Below are 18,348 nucleotides of genomic sequence, written 5' to 3'. Positions count from 1 at the left end.
AAGTCGCTCAGTCGTGTCCGACTCTTAGCGACCCCAAGGACTACAGCCTACCAGGCCCTCCGTCCATGGGATTTTCCAGGCAAGAGTACTGGAGTGGGGTGCCATTGCCTTCTCCATGCTGTTACTGACAAGAATATGAGTGATGGTTAAGAGGGAGCCATATTTTTAGGCAGGGAAATAATAATGTACTCACTTCAACATCTGTAGGTTTGACAGGATAATAAGATACCTAAATGTGAATATCAATGACAGCATCTAGCAATTTGTCCATCTGACAACCAACTCCAAATCTGGTAGTTGGGAAGCGGAACAATCCAAATAGTTATACCTGTTGTATCAAAAAATGAGTTTGGTTCTTGTGGTTGTAATTCAAGTCCATCTTCATCCATGGCCTTTAATTTTCATCAGTCACAGCTCCTAAATTAGGGGAGAAAGTAAACCAAGCATTAGGTGTTTTATATCATGTATTAAAAATATCATATAATATTTACACTTCTGAAACACTCAAAATTATGTGACAAATGAATATCTATCAAAAATGTATCTAGGTGAAATAAAAAAGTTAAAATTAAATTGCCAAAACCATAATGATATATAGGCATCTATATGACAAGCAAAGGTAGATAAATCAAAAAATCAACTTTGCCTAGACTTTCTGAGATACTACTTACATACATCATACATACAGCAAACATCCTGATGTTCTGACACATGCATAAATCTGGGTAATCACTATTCTACCCAGATCAAGATAGAGAACATTCCCAGCATCCCAGCACTCTTGTCTCCTCTCAGTCTGTAATATTCCTCACTCACACAAGGTCAACTGGCTTTATTAAGACTCAATCTGTAGCTTACTGGGAGGAAATTCCTGCACAATTTTCTTACTGCTTCTCTAAATTTAACGCAGTCTGCTATCTTCCAACCAATACATTAAACAACAGTTAAAAATTCAAAGTGTGTGTAGCAAACACCCTTTAGGATCTCTGCCTAACTTAAAATGACCTAACTAACCCTCCAGTCTAGAGAAGTAAATTCCCACAGTGAATTTATACTCTCCTGGCCATAGCTGATTGGCACTAACTATAAAACAGTACAAATAAGTTCATCTTTGAGCACAATAAAATCAAAGTCCTATCCCTAGAATTGAACCATGAGCAAAAGTCACTCAGTCTATCATTCTCTCTCTCCTCTCCTCATGGCTGGAACATAGGAGGTGAGGAAGACTATTTACCAACTTCAGCTTAGACTAGTGAGATAAAAGTTTACAAATAAAAAACAAAAAGAATCCAGTGAATACCTTGAGAAATAGAGAAAAGGGAGCAGGGAAGGGAAGCTTACCAATTATAGCTTTTTAGCTCCTGGTTCTAGATCTTTCTGAGGTCCAGCTACAGTCTGCCTTGAGTTTTGCAAGCCACCCCAATGACCTTAATGCTCCCTTTTCTACTTAAGCCAAAAATTTACAATAAAAAAATTAACCAATCAAATAATATACTACTTAATACTAATCACTGCTTCAAAAGAGCAGACATCAGGGATTAGGGCTTACTCATGTTACAAGTATTACATAAACTTCCTCCCTCACTGGTTTCCTTATCTCTACTTTCTCACTTTCTAATCCAACCTAAATGGTAGTATTAAACACATCTTTCTTTTACTTTTATCATCTTTTGCTGATGATAAAAGTGCCACAGGAGCTTGCTAAAATTTCAAACAACAGAAACAAGAGTCATTTTTTTTAAAGCATCAGCTAGGTGATATCAGGCCTCTGTTCAAAAAATGTTTAATGGCTCCCTGTTTCCTTCAAATAAAGATGAAACTTCTGCCATATTCTAAGTGCCAGTTGCAAATTATCTTTTTCTCATTACCTTCCTAAGTCTCTCTCCTTCAAGCAACATCCCCGAACACCACATTCACACACTTCAACCAAACAAAAATGCTCAATATGCACATAAGATCCAAATTCTATACTTGGCTCAGAATTTCTTCTACCAGGAACACCTTCCCCCAAACCCCCTTCCCCACACCCAAAAAAGAAAAAGATGAAAATAATATCCCCCCTCCTCTGAATTTCTACAGCATTTTATCCTTTTTCCCTTTTTCTGACTGTACTTGTTTGCTGTAAATTATGATTATTTTCAGATGCTAAACTTGCATTTATATACACATATATAATCCTTAATGAAATATCCATGAGAAACTCAAGTAACATTAATAAACAGATTTTCAGTTTGTCAATTCTGAGATGTATTCTATCCATTTTCAGGAAAGTGAATGTTTCATGCTATTTATTTGAAGTTGTTCAAATTAAACGGACCAAAAACAAAAATATTTCAACTATAAAAAAATGTAAAAAAGAAAAAAAAAGTAAAACATAAATGCTCTGAATAAATTGTCACTGCTCTCTCCCCAACAAAATCACCTCTGGCCATAGTCCATTCTCCCGTTTTAAAAATGTAACTACAAAATTATAAATGTAAGCTAATTTTCTAAGCATAATGACATAGTCTTAAAACATGAAACTAAGCCAATTTAGAAGGTAATAAATAGGGTTCCTTAAGGTATTAAGGTTCCTCTCCCCAATTTCCCTACATAAACCCAAACCCATCAGCTCTAAGAATTTTCCATCTGCACAGTAACCCCTTTTCTCAGCTTTTCTATTAAAGTGTTTGACAGCTAATCCCCTCATTCTCTCCTTCCTCAGTTTAAGTGACACTCTTGTCTCTCCCTATCTTCCCAGCTTCTGTCTACTCTGCTGGCCCTCTCCCCTTACTTCAGTCATGCCCAGGATAGGACACTTAGCCCTATTCTCTTCTTTCTCTTTATTCCAGAGTTTCAATTACGATTTACACAAAGGTAATTCCCCAAATCCAATACTCAGGGTAGTTCCTAACACTTCCACCAGGCTGTCTGCTGAAGATTTTCATCAGGAGAAAATCCTGCTTTCTCCCGATATGACCACTAAGGCCTTTTCCTTCTTCCCTGCTTATATTCCACCAGGTTGTCATACTGTGTCCCTTCCTTCTCCACAGGTTCCCTGGAATCTGTCCCTTTTTATTTCTAGTGTCACCATTCACTCTCGGTTTCACATTTCCTGATCCCCAAGGGACAAAAATAGCCTCTCAACTGGCCTTTCACTTTCTGCCACTCCCACAACAAATGACCAGGAACCTCCAAGTAAGGGCTGGTGCCAACTGCCAGGGCATTCCTGCGATCTGTGGGCAGACTAATTTTCAGAAGTACTGTTTTGTTCAAGGCACTCCCTGCTCAGAAAGCTCCAGCAGTTCCCCAAAACTCAGGGTGCTCTAAAATATTAACCCAAGTTACCATATTAAACTTATTTGCTATTATTCTCTATATTTCACATCATATCCATTTCCTCAGACACTCTGGTCCAAATGGAGGGTGTCTGTCCACTCACCTTATTTTGACTCAGGTAAGCAGTAACTGTTCAACAGTTTTGACTGGTTATTTTTCCTTCTATTTTGTCATTATAAAAACTCAAATCAGGAAAAAAACATGTTTTGAACTTCCAGGCAGAGGTTACTGTACTTTGTAACCCCTCTGGGTTAGAAACTTCTCTGATCATCAGACTGAAACCAATGTTCTTAGAATGGGACTAGGACACCTCTATGGATTGTGACAAAGTCGGGGTGGTAGGGGGCGCACACTGATAATGTAACTGAAAGTGCCCCTACTTTTGCTGCAAGAACCATGTCCAGGGACCAGCTGAATCTGAAGACAAATCAGCAGAATGGTTCAGAGAACCAAGAACCCAACGATTTGGGTGAACACATAGTTTTAGTCTATCAAATGCCCTCAAAATAATTCCAGGACCCCACTGTCACCTTAAGCTCAGTAAAATATTCCCTTCCTGGATGCATGATCTTAAAAATGCTATGCAAGAATTCACAGCAGAAAAACATACCATTTTAAGAGAAATAATGGATTGAGCTAAACTCAGGAAATTCAAATAACTTTCTTCCATCCTTTAAAATAAAGCAATAAAAATACCATGCCAAGTTAATAAGTATAGCGGTGGCATTTTATGTCTTAAATTAGGGATAAAGAATATAATTTATTTGTTTTATATCTTGTGATACCTAGACACTTTCACAGTCTTCCTCTCAGGCAGATTAACAGGGTACTTATGTATTCCCTCTGCTTTTTGTCATAAGCATACAAGAATCACTTGTCTGCTTCTGGTCTTCCAAAAACTCAGTGCCTTTTAATTTCATGATATAACTCTAGTTCCTCTCCCTAAGACATGCTCAGAGACTCAAACTGTATTATACATATTAGATGCAACCGCTCAAGTCACAGGAAACACAAACAAAGGCAGACCCGTCTGTAACAGAATTTTTCTTAAAAAGAAAATGAAACTGCTTAAAATTTACATTTAAAGCCTAATATGTTCTCTCTTAAGCTACATTTCTTTACCAATTCTTTCCCATATTTTTCAATGTGGGATATGTAGCTATCATTTCTTCAGATATCTAACTTTCAAATCTGGAATGCTATTTCACTTCTCTCACCAATTCAGCCCTTAAATTTGTCTCACAGCCAGCCAGTCTTAAATTCATCATGTTCCCTTTATTTTCATCGCTACCACTCTAACAAGCTCTGGTGGGCTTCCTCCAGAACCCAGTGGCAATCTTCCAATCAAAAGTTTGAGCCCTTTTTGAATTGAAGAAATTTTCTTCTGTTTCTACACTTCTTCCATTTTCTCTGTTCATTCTTATTAGAATTTCTATTACAGAATGCTAGAACTCCTAAATCTAGCCTCCACATTGCTTTAACCTTTTCTCCTGTATTTTCTATCCTTTTCTATTACATTCTCAGAATCCTTAAACCCTTTCTTCTAAACTAGCTATTTGATCTTCACCCCATCCACTGATTTTTACTTAAAATATGTTTTGGGACTTCTCTGGCGGTCCAGAGGCTAGGACTCTGTGCTTTCAATGCAGGGGGCATGAGTTCGATCCCTGGTCAGGGAACTAATATTCAGCACGCCAAGTAACATGGCCAAAAAGCTTTTTTAAAAAGTTTTAATTTCAAAATAAACTTAAGTTTTCTTTTTCACAGTAACCTTTTTTCAGTGGATACTGCATCTTCTCAAATATCTCTGAGAATTTATTCTGTACTCTATATTAAACTGTTCCCTCTGCTGTTTCATTATTCAATACGTTGAATTTGGTGCCTCTCTTTCAGACAAATGGTATTCCTCAAAAGCATTGTTCTTACAGGTTCTCCACGTATATTTGTGGATGAGGGTCTAGACTACATTCTGATAGCTGGGCTATATTCTGTATTTTCTCAGCCCAAGTGAGAATCCCTGGTTGCCTAGCAATGAACCCAAGTTCTGACCAAAGGAGTCCTGTCCAGAATAAGGCCAAGGGAGAGAAAGGAACCATGTAATTAGCCAGACTTTCCTTTATGGTGGATGAGTATCCCATAGCGCAGGTACTGGAGGTCCAATATCCTCAGGATAGCTATAAGCTACCTAAAGCACTGCCCTTTTAGCTTTCTCCCCACAATACTCACATTGGAATTTCCCATGGATGAATTTGCAATTCAAAAAGCCAAATTTCTGGCATTAGCTCAGAAGGACAACTACTAGAGACATCTATACGGATAAGTAAATGGCTTGGCTTTCCATAACTTTAATTATCTGGTTGTGCCCATGGCTTGCTCTTTTTCCTAGGATGTCCCCACTTCTGACACTGGGGATAACACAAAATGACAATTTGGGGACGGTCCTTCCAGTTTTTCAAATAGGGATACATTTCATTAAGCTAAGCTCTCTAGGGCCTTGTCATTGATTCCCAATTGCTTTATGCAACCAGAAATTCATCATATTCTGGACTACAAGTGGCATATCCCTCAGGTTTTCTTTTTTCTTTGAATTTGTATACTTCTTCCTCAATGTGATTTCAAAAGAAAGTAAAAATAAATGTGTTCTCTAGTCTACCTTCAAGTCATTATTAATTTGTATGTGTCAAATAAAACAGCATGGAAATATGTAAAAGGAAAAAGAAAGAAAACTATGAGATAGAAACGGAACCAAAAAAATCAATAGTAGTAAAAACTTACAACTTTTATCAACACCTGACAGATCAAACACTCAAAAAATAAGTAAAAATATATATAAGTAATATTAAGCTAAAAGGTTTAATTCAAATTCCACTAACAGAATATTCTAAACAACCTTGCCACCCTCTGTGTTAAGAGGAAAAAAAAATGCTTCCTGTTGTAAATGTCAGAGCCTGTCCTTCCTTGTCCTGTCCTACTCAGAATTCTGTACATTTTGCTCAAAAATTTAATGCCAAGTTGTTACAGATTATAATTTTTCCCATAAAACCATTTGTGCCAATCAGTCATTTCAAGGTTTTTTGGTTAAAGTCTAAGAGTTCAAACTTTCAAAATCTATTAAAATTTTGTCCTAAAACTAACACAACACTGCCTATTAACTATACTTCAATTAAAAATTTTTTCTTTAAAAAAAGCTTTTAAACGGGAAAAAAAAATTAGACCTAAAAATGACAAGTCTTCCTAAAATCTTATTTTTCCAAAGCCCCTATTCATGTTCAGATTAAGAGTTGCCAAAATATTAATACCTAAACGTCCACTAACAGATGAATGGATAAAGAAAATGTAATATATAAATACAGTGGGATAGTATTCAGTCTCAAAATCCCATCAGTCAGACTCAGAGAAGCACAGAGTAGAATGGTGGTTCCCCGGGGTTAAATGGAGGAGATGTTGGAGAGATAATGGTAAAGGATAGAGAGTTCTGCAAATCCTCTATATGGCATAGTGTCTATAGCTAACAATACTGTAGTGTACACTTAAAATTTCCTAAAAGGGTAGATCATATGTTAAGTGTTCTTACTATGAAGAAGGAGGTGGTGAAGAGAAAAAGGAAGAACAGGAAGACAACAACAGGATTCCACTAACATGAAATGGGAAGAAAAGGCAAATCCATACAGACAGAAAGTAGACTGGCAGGGGCAGGGGGTGGAAACTGATTGCTAACTGGGTACAGGCTTTCTGAGGTGATAAAAATGTTCTAAAATTACAGGTGATAGGAGGACAACTCAATCTACAAAAAATTCACTGAAGTGTACAGTTTTGAAGGGTGTATTTTGTAACAGCTTTCTCTCAATAAAGTTGTTTAAAAAAACACACAAGTACACGCAAATCAAAAACTAGTTCATGTTACAAAAGGTATTTTTAGATAGGAGACTGATATCAGTATCACTTTATAACAAAAAGAAATATATTAAAACTTAGATGAAACACTAGAAGTATTTCTTCTCAAGTCAAACTTAAGACAAGGATGCCCACTATATTACTTAAGATTGTATGGGAACTGATAGCCATAGCAGTAAGATAATGAAATGCAAGATATAATTATTATTTGAAAGAAATTATATTTATTTACATATGACTTACCGAGGAAATTCAAGAGAATCAACTAAAATCTTAATTTCAGAATGAATTCATGAAGTGTGCTGATACAAAATTAATATACTTGAAGGCAAAGGTTTTTCTTTTTTAAGACAAAAGCTTGTTTATGCCATAGTTAAAAATGTAAAATAGCACTGATAAGAATAACTGAAAACTCTACTAAAGGATTTTTTAAAAAAATACAAATACAAAGAAAAATCAATCTTGCTCTTCAATATATTGGATCAGTAATATTAATTCTCTTTGATTACTACATTCAGTTAAAATTCCAACACACTTTTGTTGTAAATCAACTGACCTTATATATGTAGGTCTACTTTCAGACTATTCTGTTCCACTGACCAATTCGGCCTTGCACCCACTATATTAATCATTATAACTTTATAATAAGCTTTGATATATGGTAGTGTAAGTTTTCCAACTTTTTTTTTTCAAGACTGGCTTTGCTATTCCAGGCCCTTTTCATTTCCATATAAATCTGATATGGTCTATAAAAAAAAAAAAAACAAAACCTGTTAGGGTTTTGATTGGGACTTCATTGAATCTGTATGTCAAAATTGACATATTTATAATATGGACACTTATGATCCATGAACATTGTGTCTCTCTACATTTATTAGCTCGTCTTTCATTTCCTCTCAGTAATGCTTTTTAACTAAAGGTCTTAGTAAGTTGTGCTGGGTTTATTTGAAGGTATTGAATGCTTTGTGATATTATTATAAATTGTACTACTGGCTTTTAAAACAAAAATATCAAACAATCAATCAACTGTACTGGCTTTTAAATCTGATTTTCAAATTGTTTGTTGTTAGTATAGAGAAATACAATTAATTTTTGTGTATTAATCAATGTCCCCCAACTATAAAGTAGTAAAAACAGAAATAAATGTCACAGAGATAATAACACCCCCCAAAAAAATTCCCATAAATTTGAAAGTCTCAGTAATTCAATGGGCAATAGGAAAATTATAAAAATCACAATACATTTAGAAATAACAAAAAATCAATTCATATCAAATTCACAGTATCCAGTTACAGTTCAGAATAAATTTTATAGTTTTAAAGGCATTTAACAGTAGAGATTAAAAACTAATGAGCTAAACTTCAAATTAAACTTTTAAAATGTCAGAATAGATGCAAATAAGATAGAAATATTAACCATATGAGCAGAAACAAAAAGGGTCAATAAAAAGAACTATTTTAAAAGCCTTAATATAGTCAAGTTATTGGCAGTATTTAATATAGGCAAGTTATTGGCAGTACAAAAAAGGAACAAATTAATGAAGTTAGACATTTTAAAGTCATTAGAGAAGACTATATATTTTATACCAATATATTTGAAATGTTATATCTTTCTAGAATACTTTATTTTGTATAAAGAAAACTCAAGAAAAACCAAAAGACTTATCATGAAAAAAACTATTAATCAAAAAACAATTCAGAAAAAAAAAGACACCAGGCAAAGACAATTTCACAGATGAATTCTAACTTTCTAGAAACAGATCATCTCTATTAAACACAACTTGTTTCAGGAAGAAATACTCAATATATCCCCCCTCCAAAAAAAAAAAAAAAAAAAACCCCACCAAAATATCATTTTTAATGATAAAATATTAGAAGCACTCCATTAAACATTAAAGTACCTAGACAACAATGCCTGTTATCAATGTTTTCATACAAGTCTGTGCTAGAGGCATTAGTCAATGAAGTAGAAGAAAAGAAAACAAAAAACAAAGAGGCAAAAAGGAATCAAAAGAAGAAATGAAACATCTTTATTCACGTACACTTATGTATTTAGAAAATACAAACGAATTATAAACTCCCACATTTCACTGAATCCAAAAATACCACCTGTTTTAAGATGCATCCTTGTTCTACCTACAACTAAGGAAAATACACTGTCAATTAAACTGATACTACACTTTAACATCTAGAAATTTCATTTTAGACTTATCAAGACAATTCTTTTAGACTGATTTAGATGTATTTCCATCATAGCCTGTGCATATACAGAAGAAAAAAATAGAAGCAAAAGAAATTGATAGAGGAGTACTCCTAAAACTTCACATTCAGGGTCCTACTCTGGAATGCTCTTCTACTTAAAGCTCTTCAATTTTTTCTAACAATACTTTCCTCTACCAACAAGAGTATTGGTGATACAGCATTTCGCAAAATATTCCATTATTATCTATGGGATTTTCTTTCAGGTAAAGACACTCACTTCACAATTCCTTCTGCCTTCAGTTGTATTGCTGAGCAAGAAATTACAAAACAACAATCCACATACTCATTTAAGTGATGCATATAAAGACGATAACATCAAGACATGGACAACCATGATTAAAGAACACTATCAACTGAAGATCTATGTGACTCTCTGAGGGGGAGAGATGTAAGATGTAATGGAGGGGGGGGAATGTACTTCAGAATCTATGAAATATAGTAATATGCAAGTTCAACAAGGTTACACTATCAATACATTAAGTCCATAGTACTCCCTATATATCAGCAATAAATAGAAACAATATCTAAAAAATATTCACAATAACAAAAATTATACAAATTTTTTCTAGCAAAAAATCTAATAAAAGCTGTGCAAGAGCTTTATGAAAAGCAGTAGAATACAACCAAGACTCAAATCCCAGCTCCACTATTTAGCATATATCTGTATTTATCTATGTATTATTCTGTAAATTTGATGAAAATACAATAGAAATCCAATAGTTTTTCATACAAACCAACAAACTGACCCGAAAATAAAGGAAGGAAAACAGCTTTAAAACTCTGAAAAAGAACACTTATTAAGATTTAATTAGGGAGGAGGGAGAGGGGTTCGGGATAGGGAACATGTGTATACCTGTGGCAGATTCATGTTGATGTATGGCGAAACCAATACAATATTGTAATTAACCTCCAATTAAAATAAATTTATATTAAAAAAGATTTAATTATAAAGCTATCATTGTTAAATCAGAGTGGTAAAGGTATTATAGTCAAACAGACCAATGAAATCAGAAAAAAGTAGAAACAGATATATATATGAGTACACGATAAACTTCAAGAGTAGTGTTACAAATTAGTGAGGAGGAAGGCCAAACTACTCAGCAAATTCATATTAAAAAGATAAAATTAGACCCCTACATCACACAATAGGGAAAAAATTCCAGATGAATCAATGACCTAAATATGAAAAAAGTACAATATCATTTATGACCTTGGGGCAAGGGAATAATTTCTTGCTGATATGAGAAAACATAAGACATGTATTTAAAAAAAAAAAAAAAAAACTGAGAAAACTGACTACTTTCACATCAAGAAGTCCCACACAAAAAACATTCCACAAACAAAACTAAAAGATTAGCCACAGGCTAGAAAATGGTATTTTCAGTGTGTAAAACTACACATCATTAATATTCAGAATATAAAAAGAATAACCATAAACCAATGAGGAAAAGGCAACAATCCAATAAAAAATGGACCAAGGTTAGGCACAAGTAAGTCACAGAAAATTCATACAGCCAATAAATACATGGGAAAAAAAGTTCAACAACATGAGTAATCTAAGAAATGCAAAATGAAAACAGCAATGAGATACCATTTTTACCCAAAGACTGGAGAAAACTGCAAAGTCTAATCTTTTGGCAGTGGTCTGGAGAAATAGAGGCTCATATACAGTTGGTGGGGATGTCAAATGGAGCACAAGTCGACAATTCCCAATAAAACTGACAAATGCACTGACTCTTGAACGTAGCCACTCGACTTCTACAATCTCAAGAGAGAAGAACCCCCTATTAGGATGCTCAGGGCCACGTTGTTTGAAATTGCAGAAAACTGCTAACAATCTAAGGGCCCCTCCCTACGAACAGATAAATAAACTGCAGTATATTTACACATTAAAATATAAGTAAAATGAATGAGGTAGATCAGTGGTTTTCAAATTTCTTGGACTCAGGACCTCTTTACACTTTTTTTTTTTCTTTACACTCTTAAAAATTGAAGACCTCAAAGAGTTTTTGTTTATGTGGGTTCTATCTAGACATGTTTATGTTAAAAATTAAATCCGAGACATCTTAAAAAGATTTATTAGTTCATAGAAAATCAACCCACTGTATGTAAACATGAACACTGATTTTTAAATAACTATTTTTCAAAACAAAAAAATTGTGAAAAGAGTAGCACTGTTTTACATTTCTGCAAATCTCTTCAAAGACAGGCTTAATAGAGGACAGCTGGATTCCCATAACTGCGTCTGTGTTCCATCTATCATGACATCATGTTTCGTGGCGCCTTTGTACAGTACTTGTGCAGTGCACAAAAGAATGAGGCTGGAAGAATCTCAAGGATCCCTGGGAATTCCTGGAGCACTCTGAGAATCGCTAAACCGGATTCACATACAAGCATAAAAAAAAATCTCAAAAAACACTTTACTAAGTGAAAAAACATATGTAAAATGATAAACACAGTACGATACCATATATGTAAAGTTAAAACACACAAAGCAGTACTTGATATTGTTTCTGGTACATACGGATTAAGACAGTGGTTATTTCTGGCAAAGAAAAGACAGGAACGGGATAGGGAGGCACTCTTTATAATCTGTGATGTTTTCTTTAAACACAGAGCAAGTTATGAAACAAATAAGTGTAAGATATTTAAGATCTGTTAAATCTGAGCGACACTTGTTTTTTAGCAATTCGGAGATATTTCATAATTTTAAAATTTTAAATATTTTTTCAATCCTAATGGTTGTATTTTCAAGATCGTGTAGCTTCCTCAAAATGTACCTCCCTTTGAGTAAATTATAGTTACAAGATTCCTGGATTTTATAAAAAAAAAAAGTTCTTTGGAAAATAATTTGACAGGAATAAGAGGAGACTGGCTATATTAACCCCAAGTTTAAGCAGTGGGGGTTACTCAGCTTATGTGGTATGTCTTACTACATACACCCCTTGGTCAAAGAACACGGTGACTAGACAGATACTTTAATAGTTGAAAACTATCCAACTACATACAATTCTCTGCACCCAATAATTGAGATAATTGTTTTTAGGTAACTGTCTTTACTATGTGCCAGGTGATGCTCTGGGACAAGGATAAATGAGAACCTGTCTCTACAGGTTTAGGAAAGATAACAAAAATATAAATACACAGCTAAAACAGAATAGGTTAAATGCTAAATTAAAACATACCGACACTGCTATATGAGACAGAAGAATAAACCTGGAAAAATGATAGTGCCATAAAAGAAAGAAAACAAGCTAGAAGCAGGAGTTATTTTAGGGGCTCTGGGTTTAAAGAGCAATTTCCCCCCAAATAAACAGTACTGGGCATCTACTATGTTCCAGATAAATTTGGTTTCGGCCATGTTAGACACCTGAATAGAGGTGGTTAATAGGCAACTGGAAATGCTAGATGAGAAACTAGAAAAGAGGGTGGGCATCGTAAATGGCACCAAAACCACGGGAGAAGATTCAAGAAAACAGCATAGATGACTGACCTGGAGGAAAATCCCATGCCAAAAGACAGAGAAGCACAGAGTTTCTGAAACACAGAACACTTTTACGAGATACACCTGCTGACATGCTGTGGGAAAGTTTCCCAATTTGGGAAGTATCGGATCTAGAAAAGTGGGATGAACAGAAATAAACGTGCTGGTGAAAGGAAAAACAGCTGAAGTTTTTTTAAGATGAGCAAACCCAGGAATGTTTTTAAGGACAGGGAAAGGCACCAGCAGTTAGAAGGCAATGATGCAAGTGGCAGAACCACACTGACAGAGAGCTCCATCCTTTGGGACCAGTGGATCCCACAGGCAGAGCGTCTGGGCCTGAAGGAGGCCAATTCTTCCTGCAAGCGAAGAACAGGAGGACAGCTTAGGGAGAGACAAAGGAAGAGCTTGAAGTGGCAGGAAGGAAATTCAATTGCTTATATCTGATAGTCGTCTATCTTTCTGGCCTAAGTAAACGATTAGGTAATCTCTGCTGAGGCTGAGTGGTTTAAAGGACAGGTTTAGGAGTTAAAAAGTAAAAAAGAAAAGTCTGGAATTGCCAGTGTACACAAACACAAATGATATAAACAAGGACATCAGTGGCAATAAAAGTCTAGATGGGTTTAGAAAAGAAGCATTTACAAACAGCAATTCGAAAGAAAAGTTTTTCTTCAATGCATTATGCACATGCTTTTTAAAAAAGGCAAACTTGCATCTATCTGAAAGATACACAAATTGAAAATCAACACCTCGTTTATCCAAGATGGCCAGTGTTCCACCAGTTTTAAACCATAGATGTCTGTCCTCTTAACTATACAACTTGAGTCTAACTCTGAATCTTATTCATCCACTCTTGCTGTACTGGAACATCCACTGCTGCTGCACTGCATGTGCAGCAATAACAATTCTTTTAGAGTTCTATGTATTTCCCAGTTGTCAAGATACAAAGCAACTGGTTCTTTCAAGTTTACGTTTACCTTTACCATCCCAACAACCACAGCCCACCCTAGTATCTTGCTTAAGAGTCAGCCTCCTACAACGCACTGTCTCAAACGTTTCTAACCCATGGCCCTTTACAATCAACATCAGACTCTTTAAAAAAAAATGGAAAAAGTGAAACAACTTTCTAATAAATATTTATGCTACCTATAAATTTACGTTATCATAAAATTCTAGGAGACACATTCCCAAAATGTGCATCTAGACCAGTTCAAATATTAATCAAAACATGAGAAGGCTTAGTTTAGCGAACAGCCTTAGTTACCCTCTTAATCAAAAAGGTGGTTCCTCTTACAAGCAGAAAAATAGGGATTCCAAAAAAGCCATCTGAAGGCTGCTGCCTTTTTAATCATCATTAAAACTGACTTCTTTAAAAATTACCATGGGGATACTTACAGGTTCATTCCTCCTTTTGGTAAAGTAACCCACAGCACTGATCCTGTAATGTTCAACCACGGTAAATGAAAAGCTAGAAGTCCCTCCCCATTGGTTTATTACAGAAATTATAGCAACTCTTGAACAAAAGGTTACTTGAAGTGAGAAATTAGGACAAGAAAAAGGAGCAGTTATCTTTTACAGATTATTTTTTAAAAGTAGCAAAATTGGCTTTACTTTCGAACATTCTTGATAATCATTCCTGTAGTGAAACACTGCTTTTCAAGGTTAACTTGCTACTCTCATATCTCAACTTTGAAACTCTTCTGAGGCCACCGGAAGGTCCAAGAGACTATAAAGCCGGGCTCAGGTGCGTCATCACTCTTGATACTTGAGGGCTCTCTGGGCTTTTCCCATCAAGTATAAGCCTCTCTACCTGCAAAGCAAGCTCGATCTACCTTAGCCACCACTCCCACCAGCCAAATTATACACACTCGCTGTTTTCTGTAGGAAGCGTTCACCCTTGAAACGCCCTTTCCCCACCCCCATCAAACAAAGTCCTACCCATCCTTCAGTAACCTCAAAATGTGACCTAACTTTGCTTTCCTCTGAAACCCCAATAACTGGTTGTACCTTCCCCGCACCACCTCAGTCCATCTCACCTCATCTGCCTCTGAACAACGAACTTCTTGGAGTCGCCGTCTGCACTACAAGAATCTTTTTACTCTTTCGGAGCACCACCTGGCACTGGGCTCCGAGTTCACGGGAGAGTAGAGTATGCAATCAAAACTACTTACAAGGTGGAACTGCACCGTAGAGTTTTTCACATCAAATAGAGAAACTGAATACCATACCAGGCACAGGAACAGCACTGCATCACTTTATGCTGTCCTTTAGTAAGAATATAAAACTTCTGCCCTTTTCTTACTCCTGGCGGAAAAAAAAATGCTACCAACAGATCGCTAAGAGCTTAAATGTATCTTTTCTAGAAAGCTGTTGCCGAATTAATGAAATTCAAATGACTCCGTAAGATTTTTCATTCCTCCGTTTGCGTGCTGTGCAATTTGCATTTTTCCCTTATAGCATAAAAGTGGTTAAGAACTTCTTACCTATCAATTTTTTTTTTTTTACTCCTTAATTTTTTTACTCGAGAAGACGGTGATTGTTGGAAAACAACTGCATCTAGGGCACCCTAACAGTCACGTGTGACTTCGATGTGGTAAAAATTAAAAAATGTCTTGGGGTCTCTTTTGCGTGATGAGTCCACATGCCTCGGCGGCCATCCGTCCGGACGACCCTCAAATGACTACCAGCGCGGGGGAAGGGACCTGAGGGACGAGATGGCACCGGCACCCGGGCGCCAGCTATGGCCGCCTGCGGCAGCTCAGTTAAAATACAGCGGAAGCAGGAGCCAGTCACGGGGCTGCGGGAGGCAGGGCAGGAAGGTGGCGCTGCCGCCGAGCGCCTGGAGCCCGAGCGCCCATCATGGCGGCGAGGGCAATGGCCGCTGTGGGGAGCGAGCACGCCCCCTCCGCACGCACACGCTGCCGTGCCGGGCCTCCGGGACCCGTCACCGGAGCCGCAGCCGCCGCCGCCCGCTCTCCGACCCCCCCTCACGGGCTGTAGCGGAATTTTCTCTTCAGACGCCGCCTTCAAGATGGCGGCTCCCCCTCCCGGCAACCCCCTCAACCGTCCCCAGTAGCAAGCGCCGAGGTGCCGCCATCTTGTCCCCCGTCCCTCCCCCCCCCCCGTCGATATTTACATAGCGAAAATCGGCCCGGCCGGCCTGCGGCCTTCACCTCACGCCTGCAGCCTTCGCCTCCTTGCCAGGCCTCACCCCCGCGCGATGCCCCAGGCCGGCCGCGACACCGACCCGGGGCCCCTCGGCCATCTCCAGGGCCACCGGGCAACCCTCCCCCAACGCCCGCCCGTTTGCGGAGCGCGCCTCCGCCGCCGCTCAAGGCAGCCGGGCTCCTCCCCGGGCCTAACTGCGGCCTCCTTGGGGCCTGCTCGGCGCCGCGCGCCACACCGCCCGGCCTAGCGCGGAAGGGCGCCACGCGGGCCGCCGACCAGGCCGGGACCAGGCCCCTGCGCGCAGGCTAGGCCCTACGGCCGCGGCGGCGCCCGGAACTCACCGGACGGGCGTGCGGGCGGTCGGCGACGGTGGCGGGTGCTGCAGGCCGGCCTTTCTCTGGAGCACTGGGCCGGGCTCCGGCTGGTGGGGCGGGCGGAGGGAGGGAGGAGGGGCCGAGTTCGGAGCTGACAAAAAGCGGCCCAGCTCCCCGGCACGGGCCCGCCGTCAGCACGTCACGTCACCGCCCGGGAGAGAGACCCAGGAAAATGCGGAAGGATAGATAGGCCCCCTCCTTTGCCCGGTGTGTCCCCCTGGCGCCCCGGTCGGCGCGCTCACGCTCCGCGACCGGGGAGCCCAGTGGCCTCGCTGCGGCGGGGTCTCCGGCGGCCGCAGTCTCCGTGACAGCGCCCCCCTTCTTTCCACCTCCTCCGCGCTCCCGCCCGCCGCCGCCGCTACACACGCGCCGCTGCCGCCGTCTGGGCCGTAAAAGCCCGCGCGGGGCCGTGGTCTGTCGACCCCGTGGCGAGGCAAGCGGCCCGCAACCGGCCCGGCCGCCCCCCACCATCTCCCGAGGGCCGCGGCCGGCCCCCGGGCCCTCCCCGGAGACCTACCGCCTCTCCGCGCCGGTCCTGGCCCAGGCGCCTGCTTGAGTTGTTTGCAGGCCCTCAGACCCCCGCCCGCAGTAAATGTGTTTTCTTCATCCCTGTGGCTGGAGAAGAAGATAAATTTAGCAACCCCCACTATCCCCTGCCTTCGCTTAAAAAAAAACAAAAAAAGCAACTTTGAAATAAAATGAAAATAGACTTGCCAGTCTAAATGGGTGTGTGGCCAAAAGGAGGGGGAGAAGGGTTATCCTAGAGCACGTAACAACCGTTTAATTTTTTCTTTTTAATAAACGTTCAGAGAACCTAATTGATTAGTTTACGGCAGAAAAAATAAAAAGTGTTACGTGTTACATTTTGAAACTTGTTTCGCACATTGCAACGAACAGGAATTTGTAACGTATATTTTCTCTATATCTGTGTTTTACGGTTGGGGAGTCTGAAATATATGTCTTGTGTGATTGTTTCATAAAGAATTTTTCACATTCTTTAATAAATACAGAAGGAGCAGCAGAATGGCGATATGGGTGTTTTTTACAAAGTCCTTAAGCCTTTCAAAGTTTAAAGAGACTTAGTAAAATATGTATTTGAGTAAATAAAACATTTATCAACTCCAAAAATGTGTATTTTGCAATTTCGCTACTGAAATTGGTATGCTTTTTTCATAGTGAACCCAAACTATGTTTAAAACTTCCTAGTTAAATGCTAAATAATGTAGCCTTTACATTAATTCGAATCTGATATGCTTTATTTCTTTGTTCAGCTCACTAAATGTTAAAGATATTTCTAAACAGTAAAGAACACAAAAGTTATAAAGCAAACAGCATATTAGTGTGAAATCTCTTCAAATATAGAGGCCTTCTATTTTAGTATCCCGTGATGATTTTTTAAAACTCCCAGAATGCAATTTGTCCTTTCCTTCAGACCTCTTAAAACTATAAAGTTGCTTTCAAAAAGGAAAAGCAAAGGTACAGTAAGAAGTACTCTCTGAAAATGTACTTGATGGTAAATTTCCTCTCAAGGCTTTAAGCTTGATTTTTTTCAAGCAATTAAATGATAGATGACATGTCATCATTTATAGAAAATTCCACTGGGCTGAGATACTGACTATTCACAGAAAGGTAAATAAAACTAATATTTTTTCAAGTTTAAAAAAAAAGTGAAAAATAGCTTGTATACCCACACTAATATGATTTCAAAATATTGGTAACCAGCATTTAATAGGTACTTTCCAAGGGCCTCCTTTTAATGCTATGACATGTCAAGAATGGGTCTCATCAATCATGTAACTAAGCAACATAGGACAAAACCTAATGTCAATATTCTTGTTCTAGTTCTTCCATA

The 18,348-nt window shown here is 38.4% G+C and overlaps 2 protein-coding genes across 7 annotated transcripts in view; one reads left to right on the top strand and one right to left on the bottom strand.

Moving 5' to 3' along the window:
- ZFX (zinc finger protein X-linked) overlaps positions 1-17,105 on the bottom strand; it is a 40,438-nt gene extending 23,333 nt beyond the window's left edge. The window contains exons 1-2 of one of the 6 annotated variants that reach the window (XM_027535254.1): positions 17,014-17,105; positions 329-417 (exon numbers count right to left, since the gene is read on the bottom strand). In XM_027535254.1, coding sequence (XP_027391055.1) covers positions 329-389 — 61 coding nt within the window. In that variant the 5' untranslated portion in view covers positions 390-417; positions 17,014-17,105. Of the gene's footprint in view, positions 1-328; positions 418-14,349; positions 14,371-15,437; positions 15,537-16,463; positions 16,551-17,013 lie in introns of those variants that run through there. The other 5 variants (XM_027535258.1, XM_027535253.1, XM_027535257.1 and 2 more) reach the window with 5 other exon arrangements.
- On the top strand, positions 15,695-16,431 carry LOC113887585 (basic proline-rich protein-like). Its single transcript, XM_027534772.1, has 2 exons — positions 15,695-16,026; positions 16,095-16,431. The coding sequence occupies exons 1-2, from the start codon at positions 15,695-15,697 to the stop codon at positions 16,429-16,431; spliced, it is 669 nt and encodes a 222-aa protein (XP_027390573.1).
- Positions 17,106-18,348: the final 1,243 nt, after the last annotated feature.

The sequence above is a fragment of the Bos indicus x Bos taurus genome, chromosome X (genome assembly GCF_003369695.1).
Source record: "Bos indicus x Bos taurus breed Angus x Brahman F1 hybrid chromosome X, Bos_hybrid_MaternalHap_v2.0, whole genome shotgun sequence".
NCBI lineage: Eukaryota > Metazoa > Chordata > Mammalia > Artiodactyla > Bovidae > Bos > Bos indicus x Bos taurus.
The sequence above is the reverse complement of the archived record's forward strand: the minus strand, read 5'-3'. Positions and strand labels throughout refer to the sequence as shown.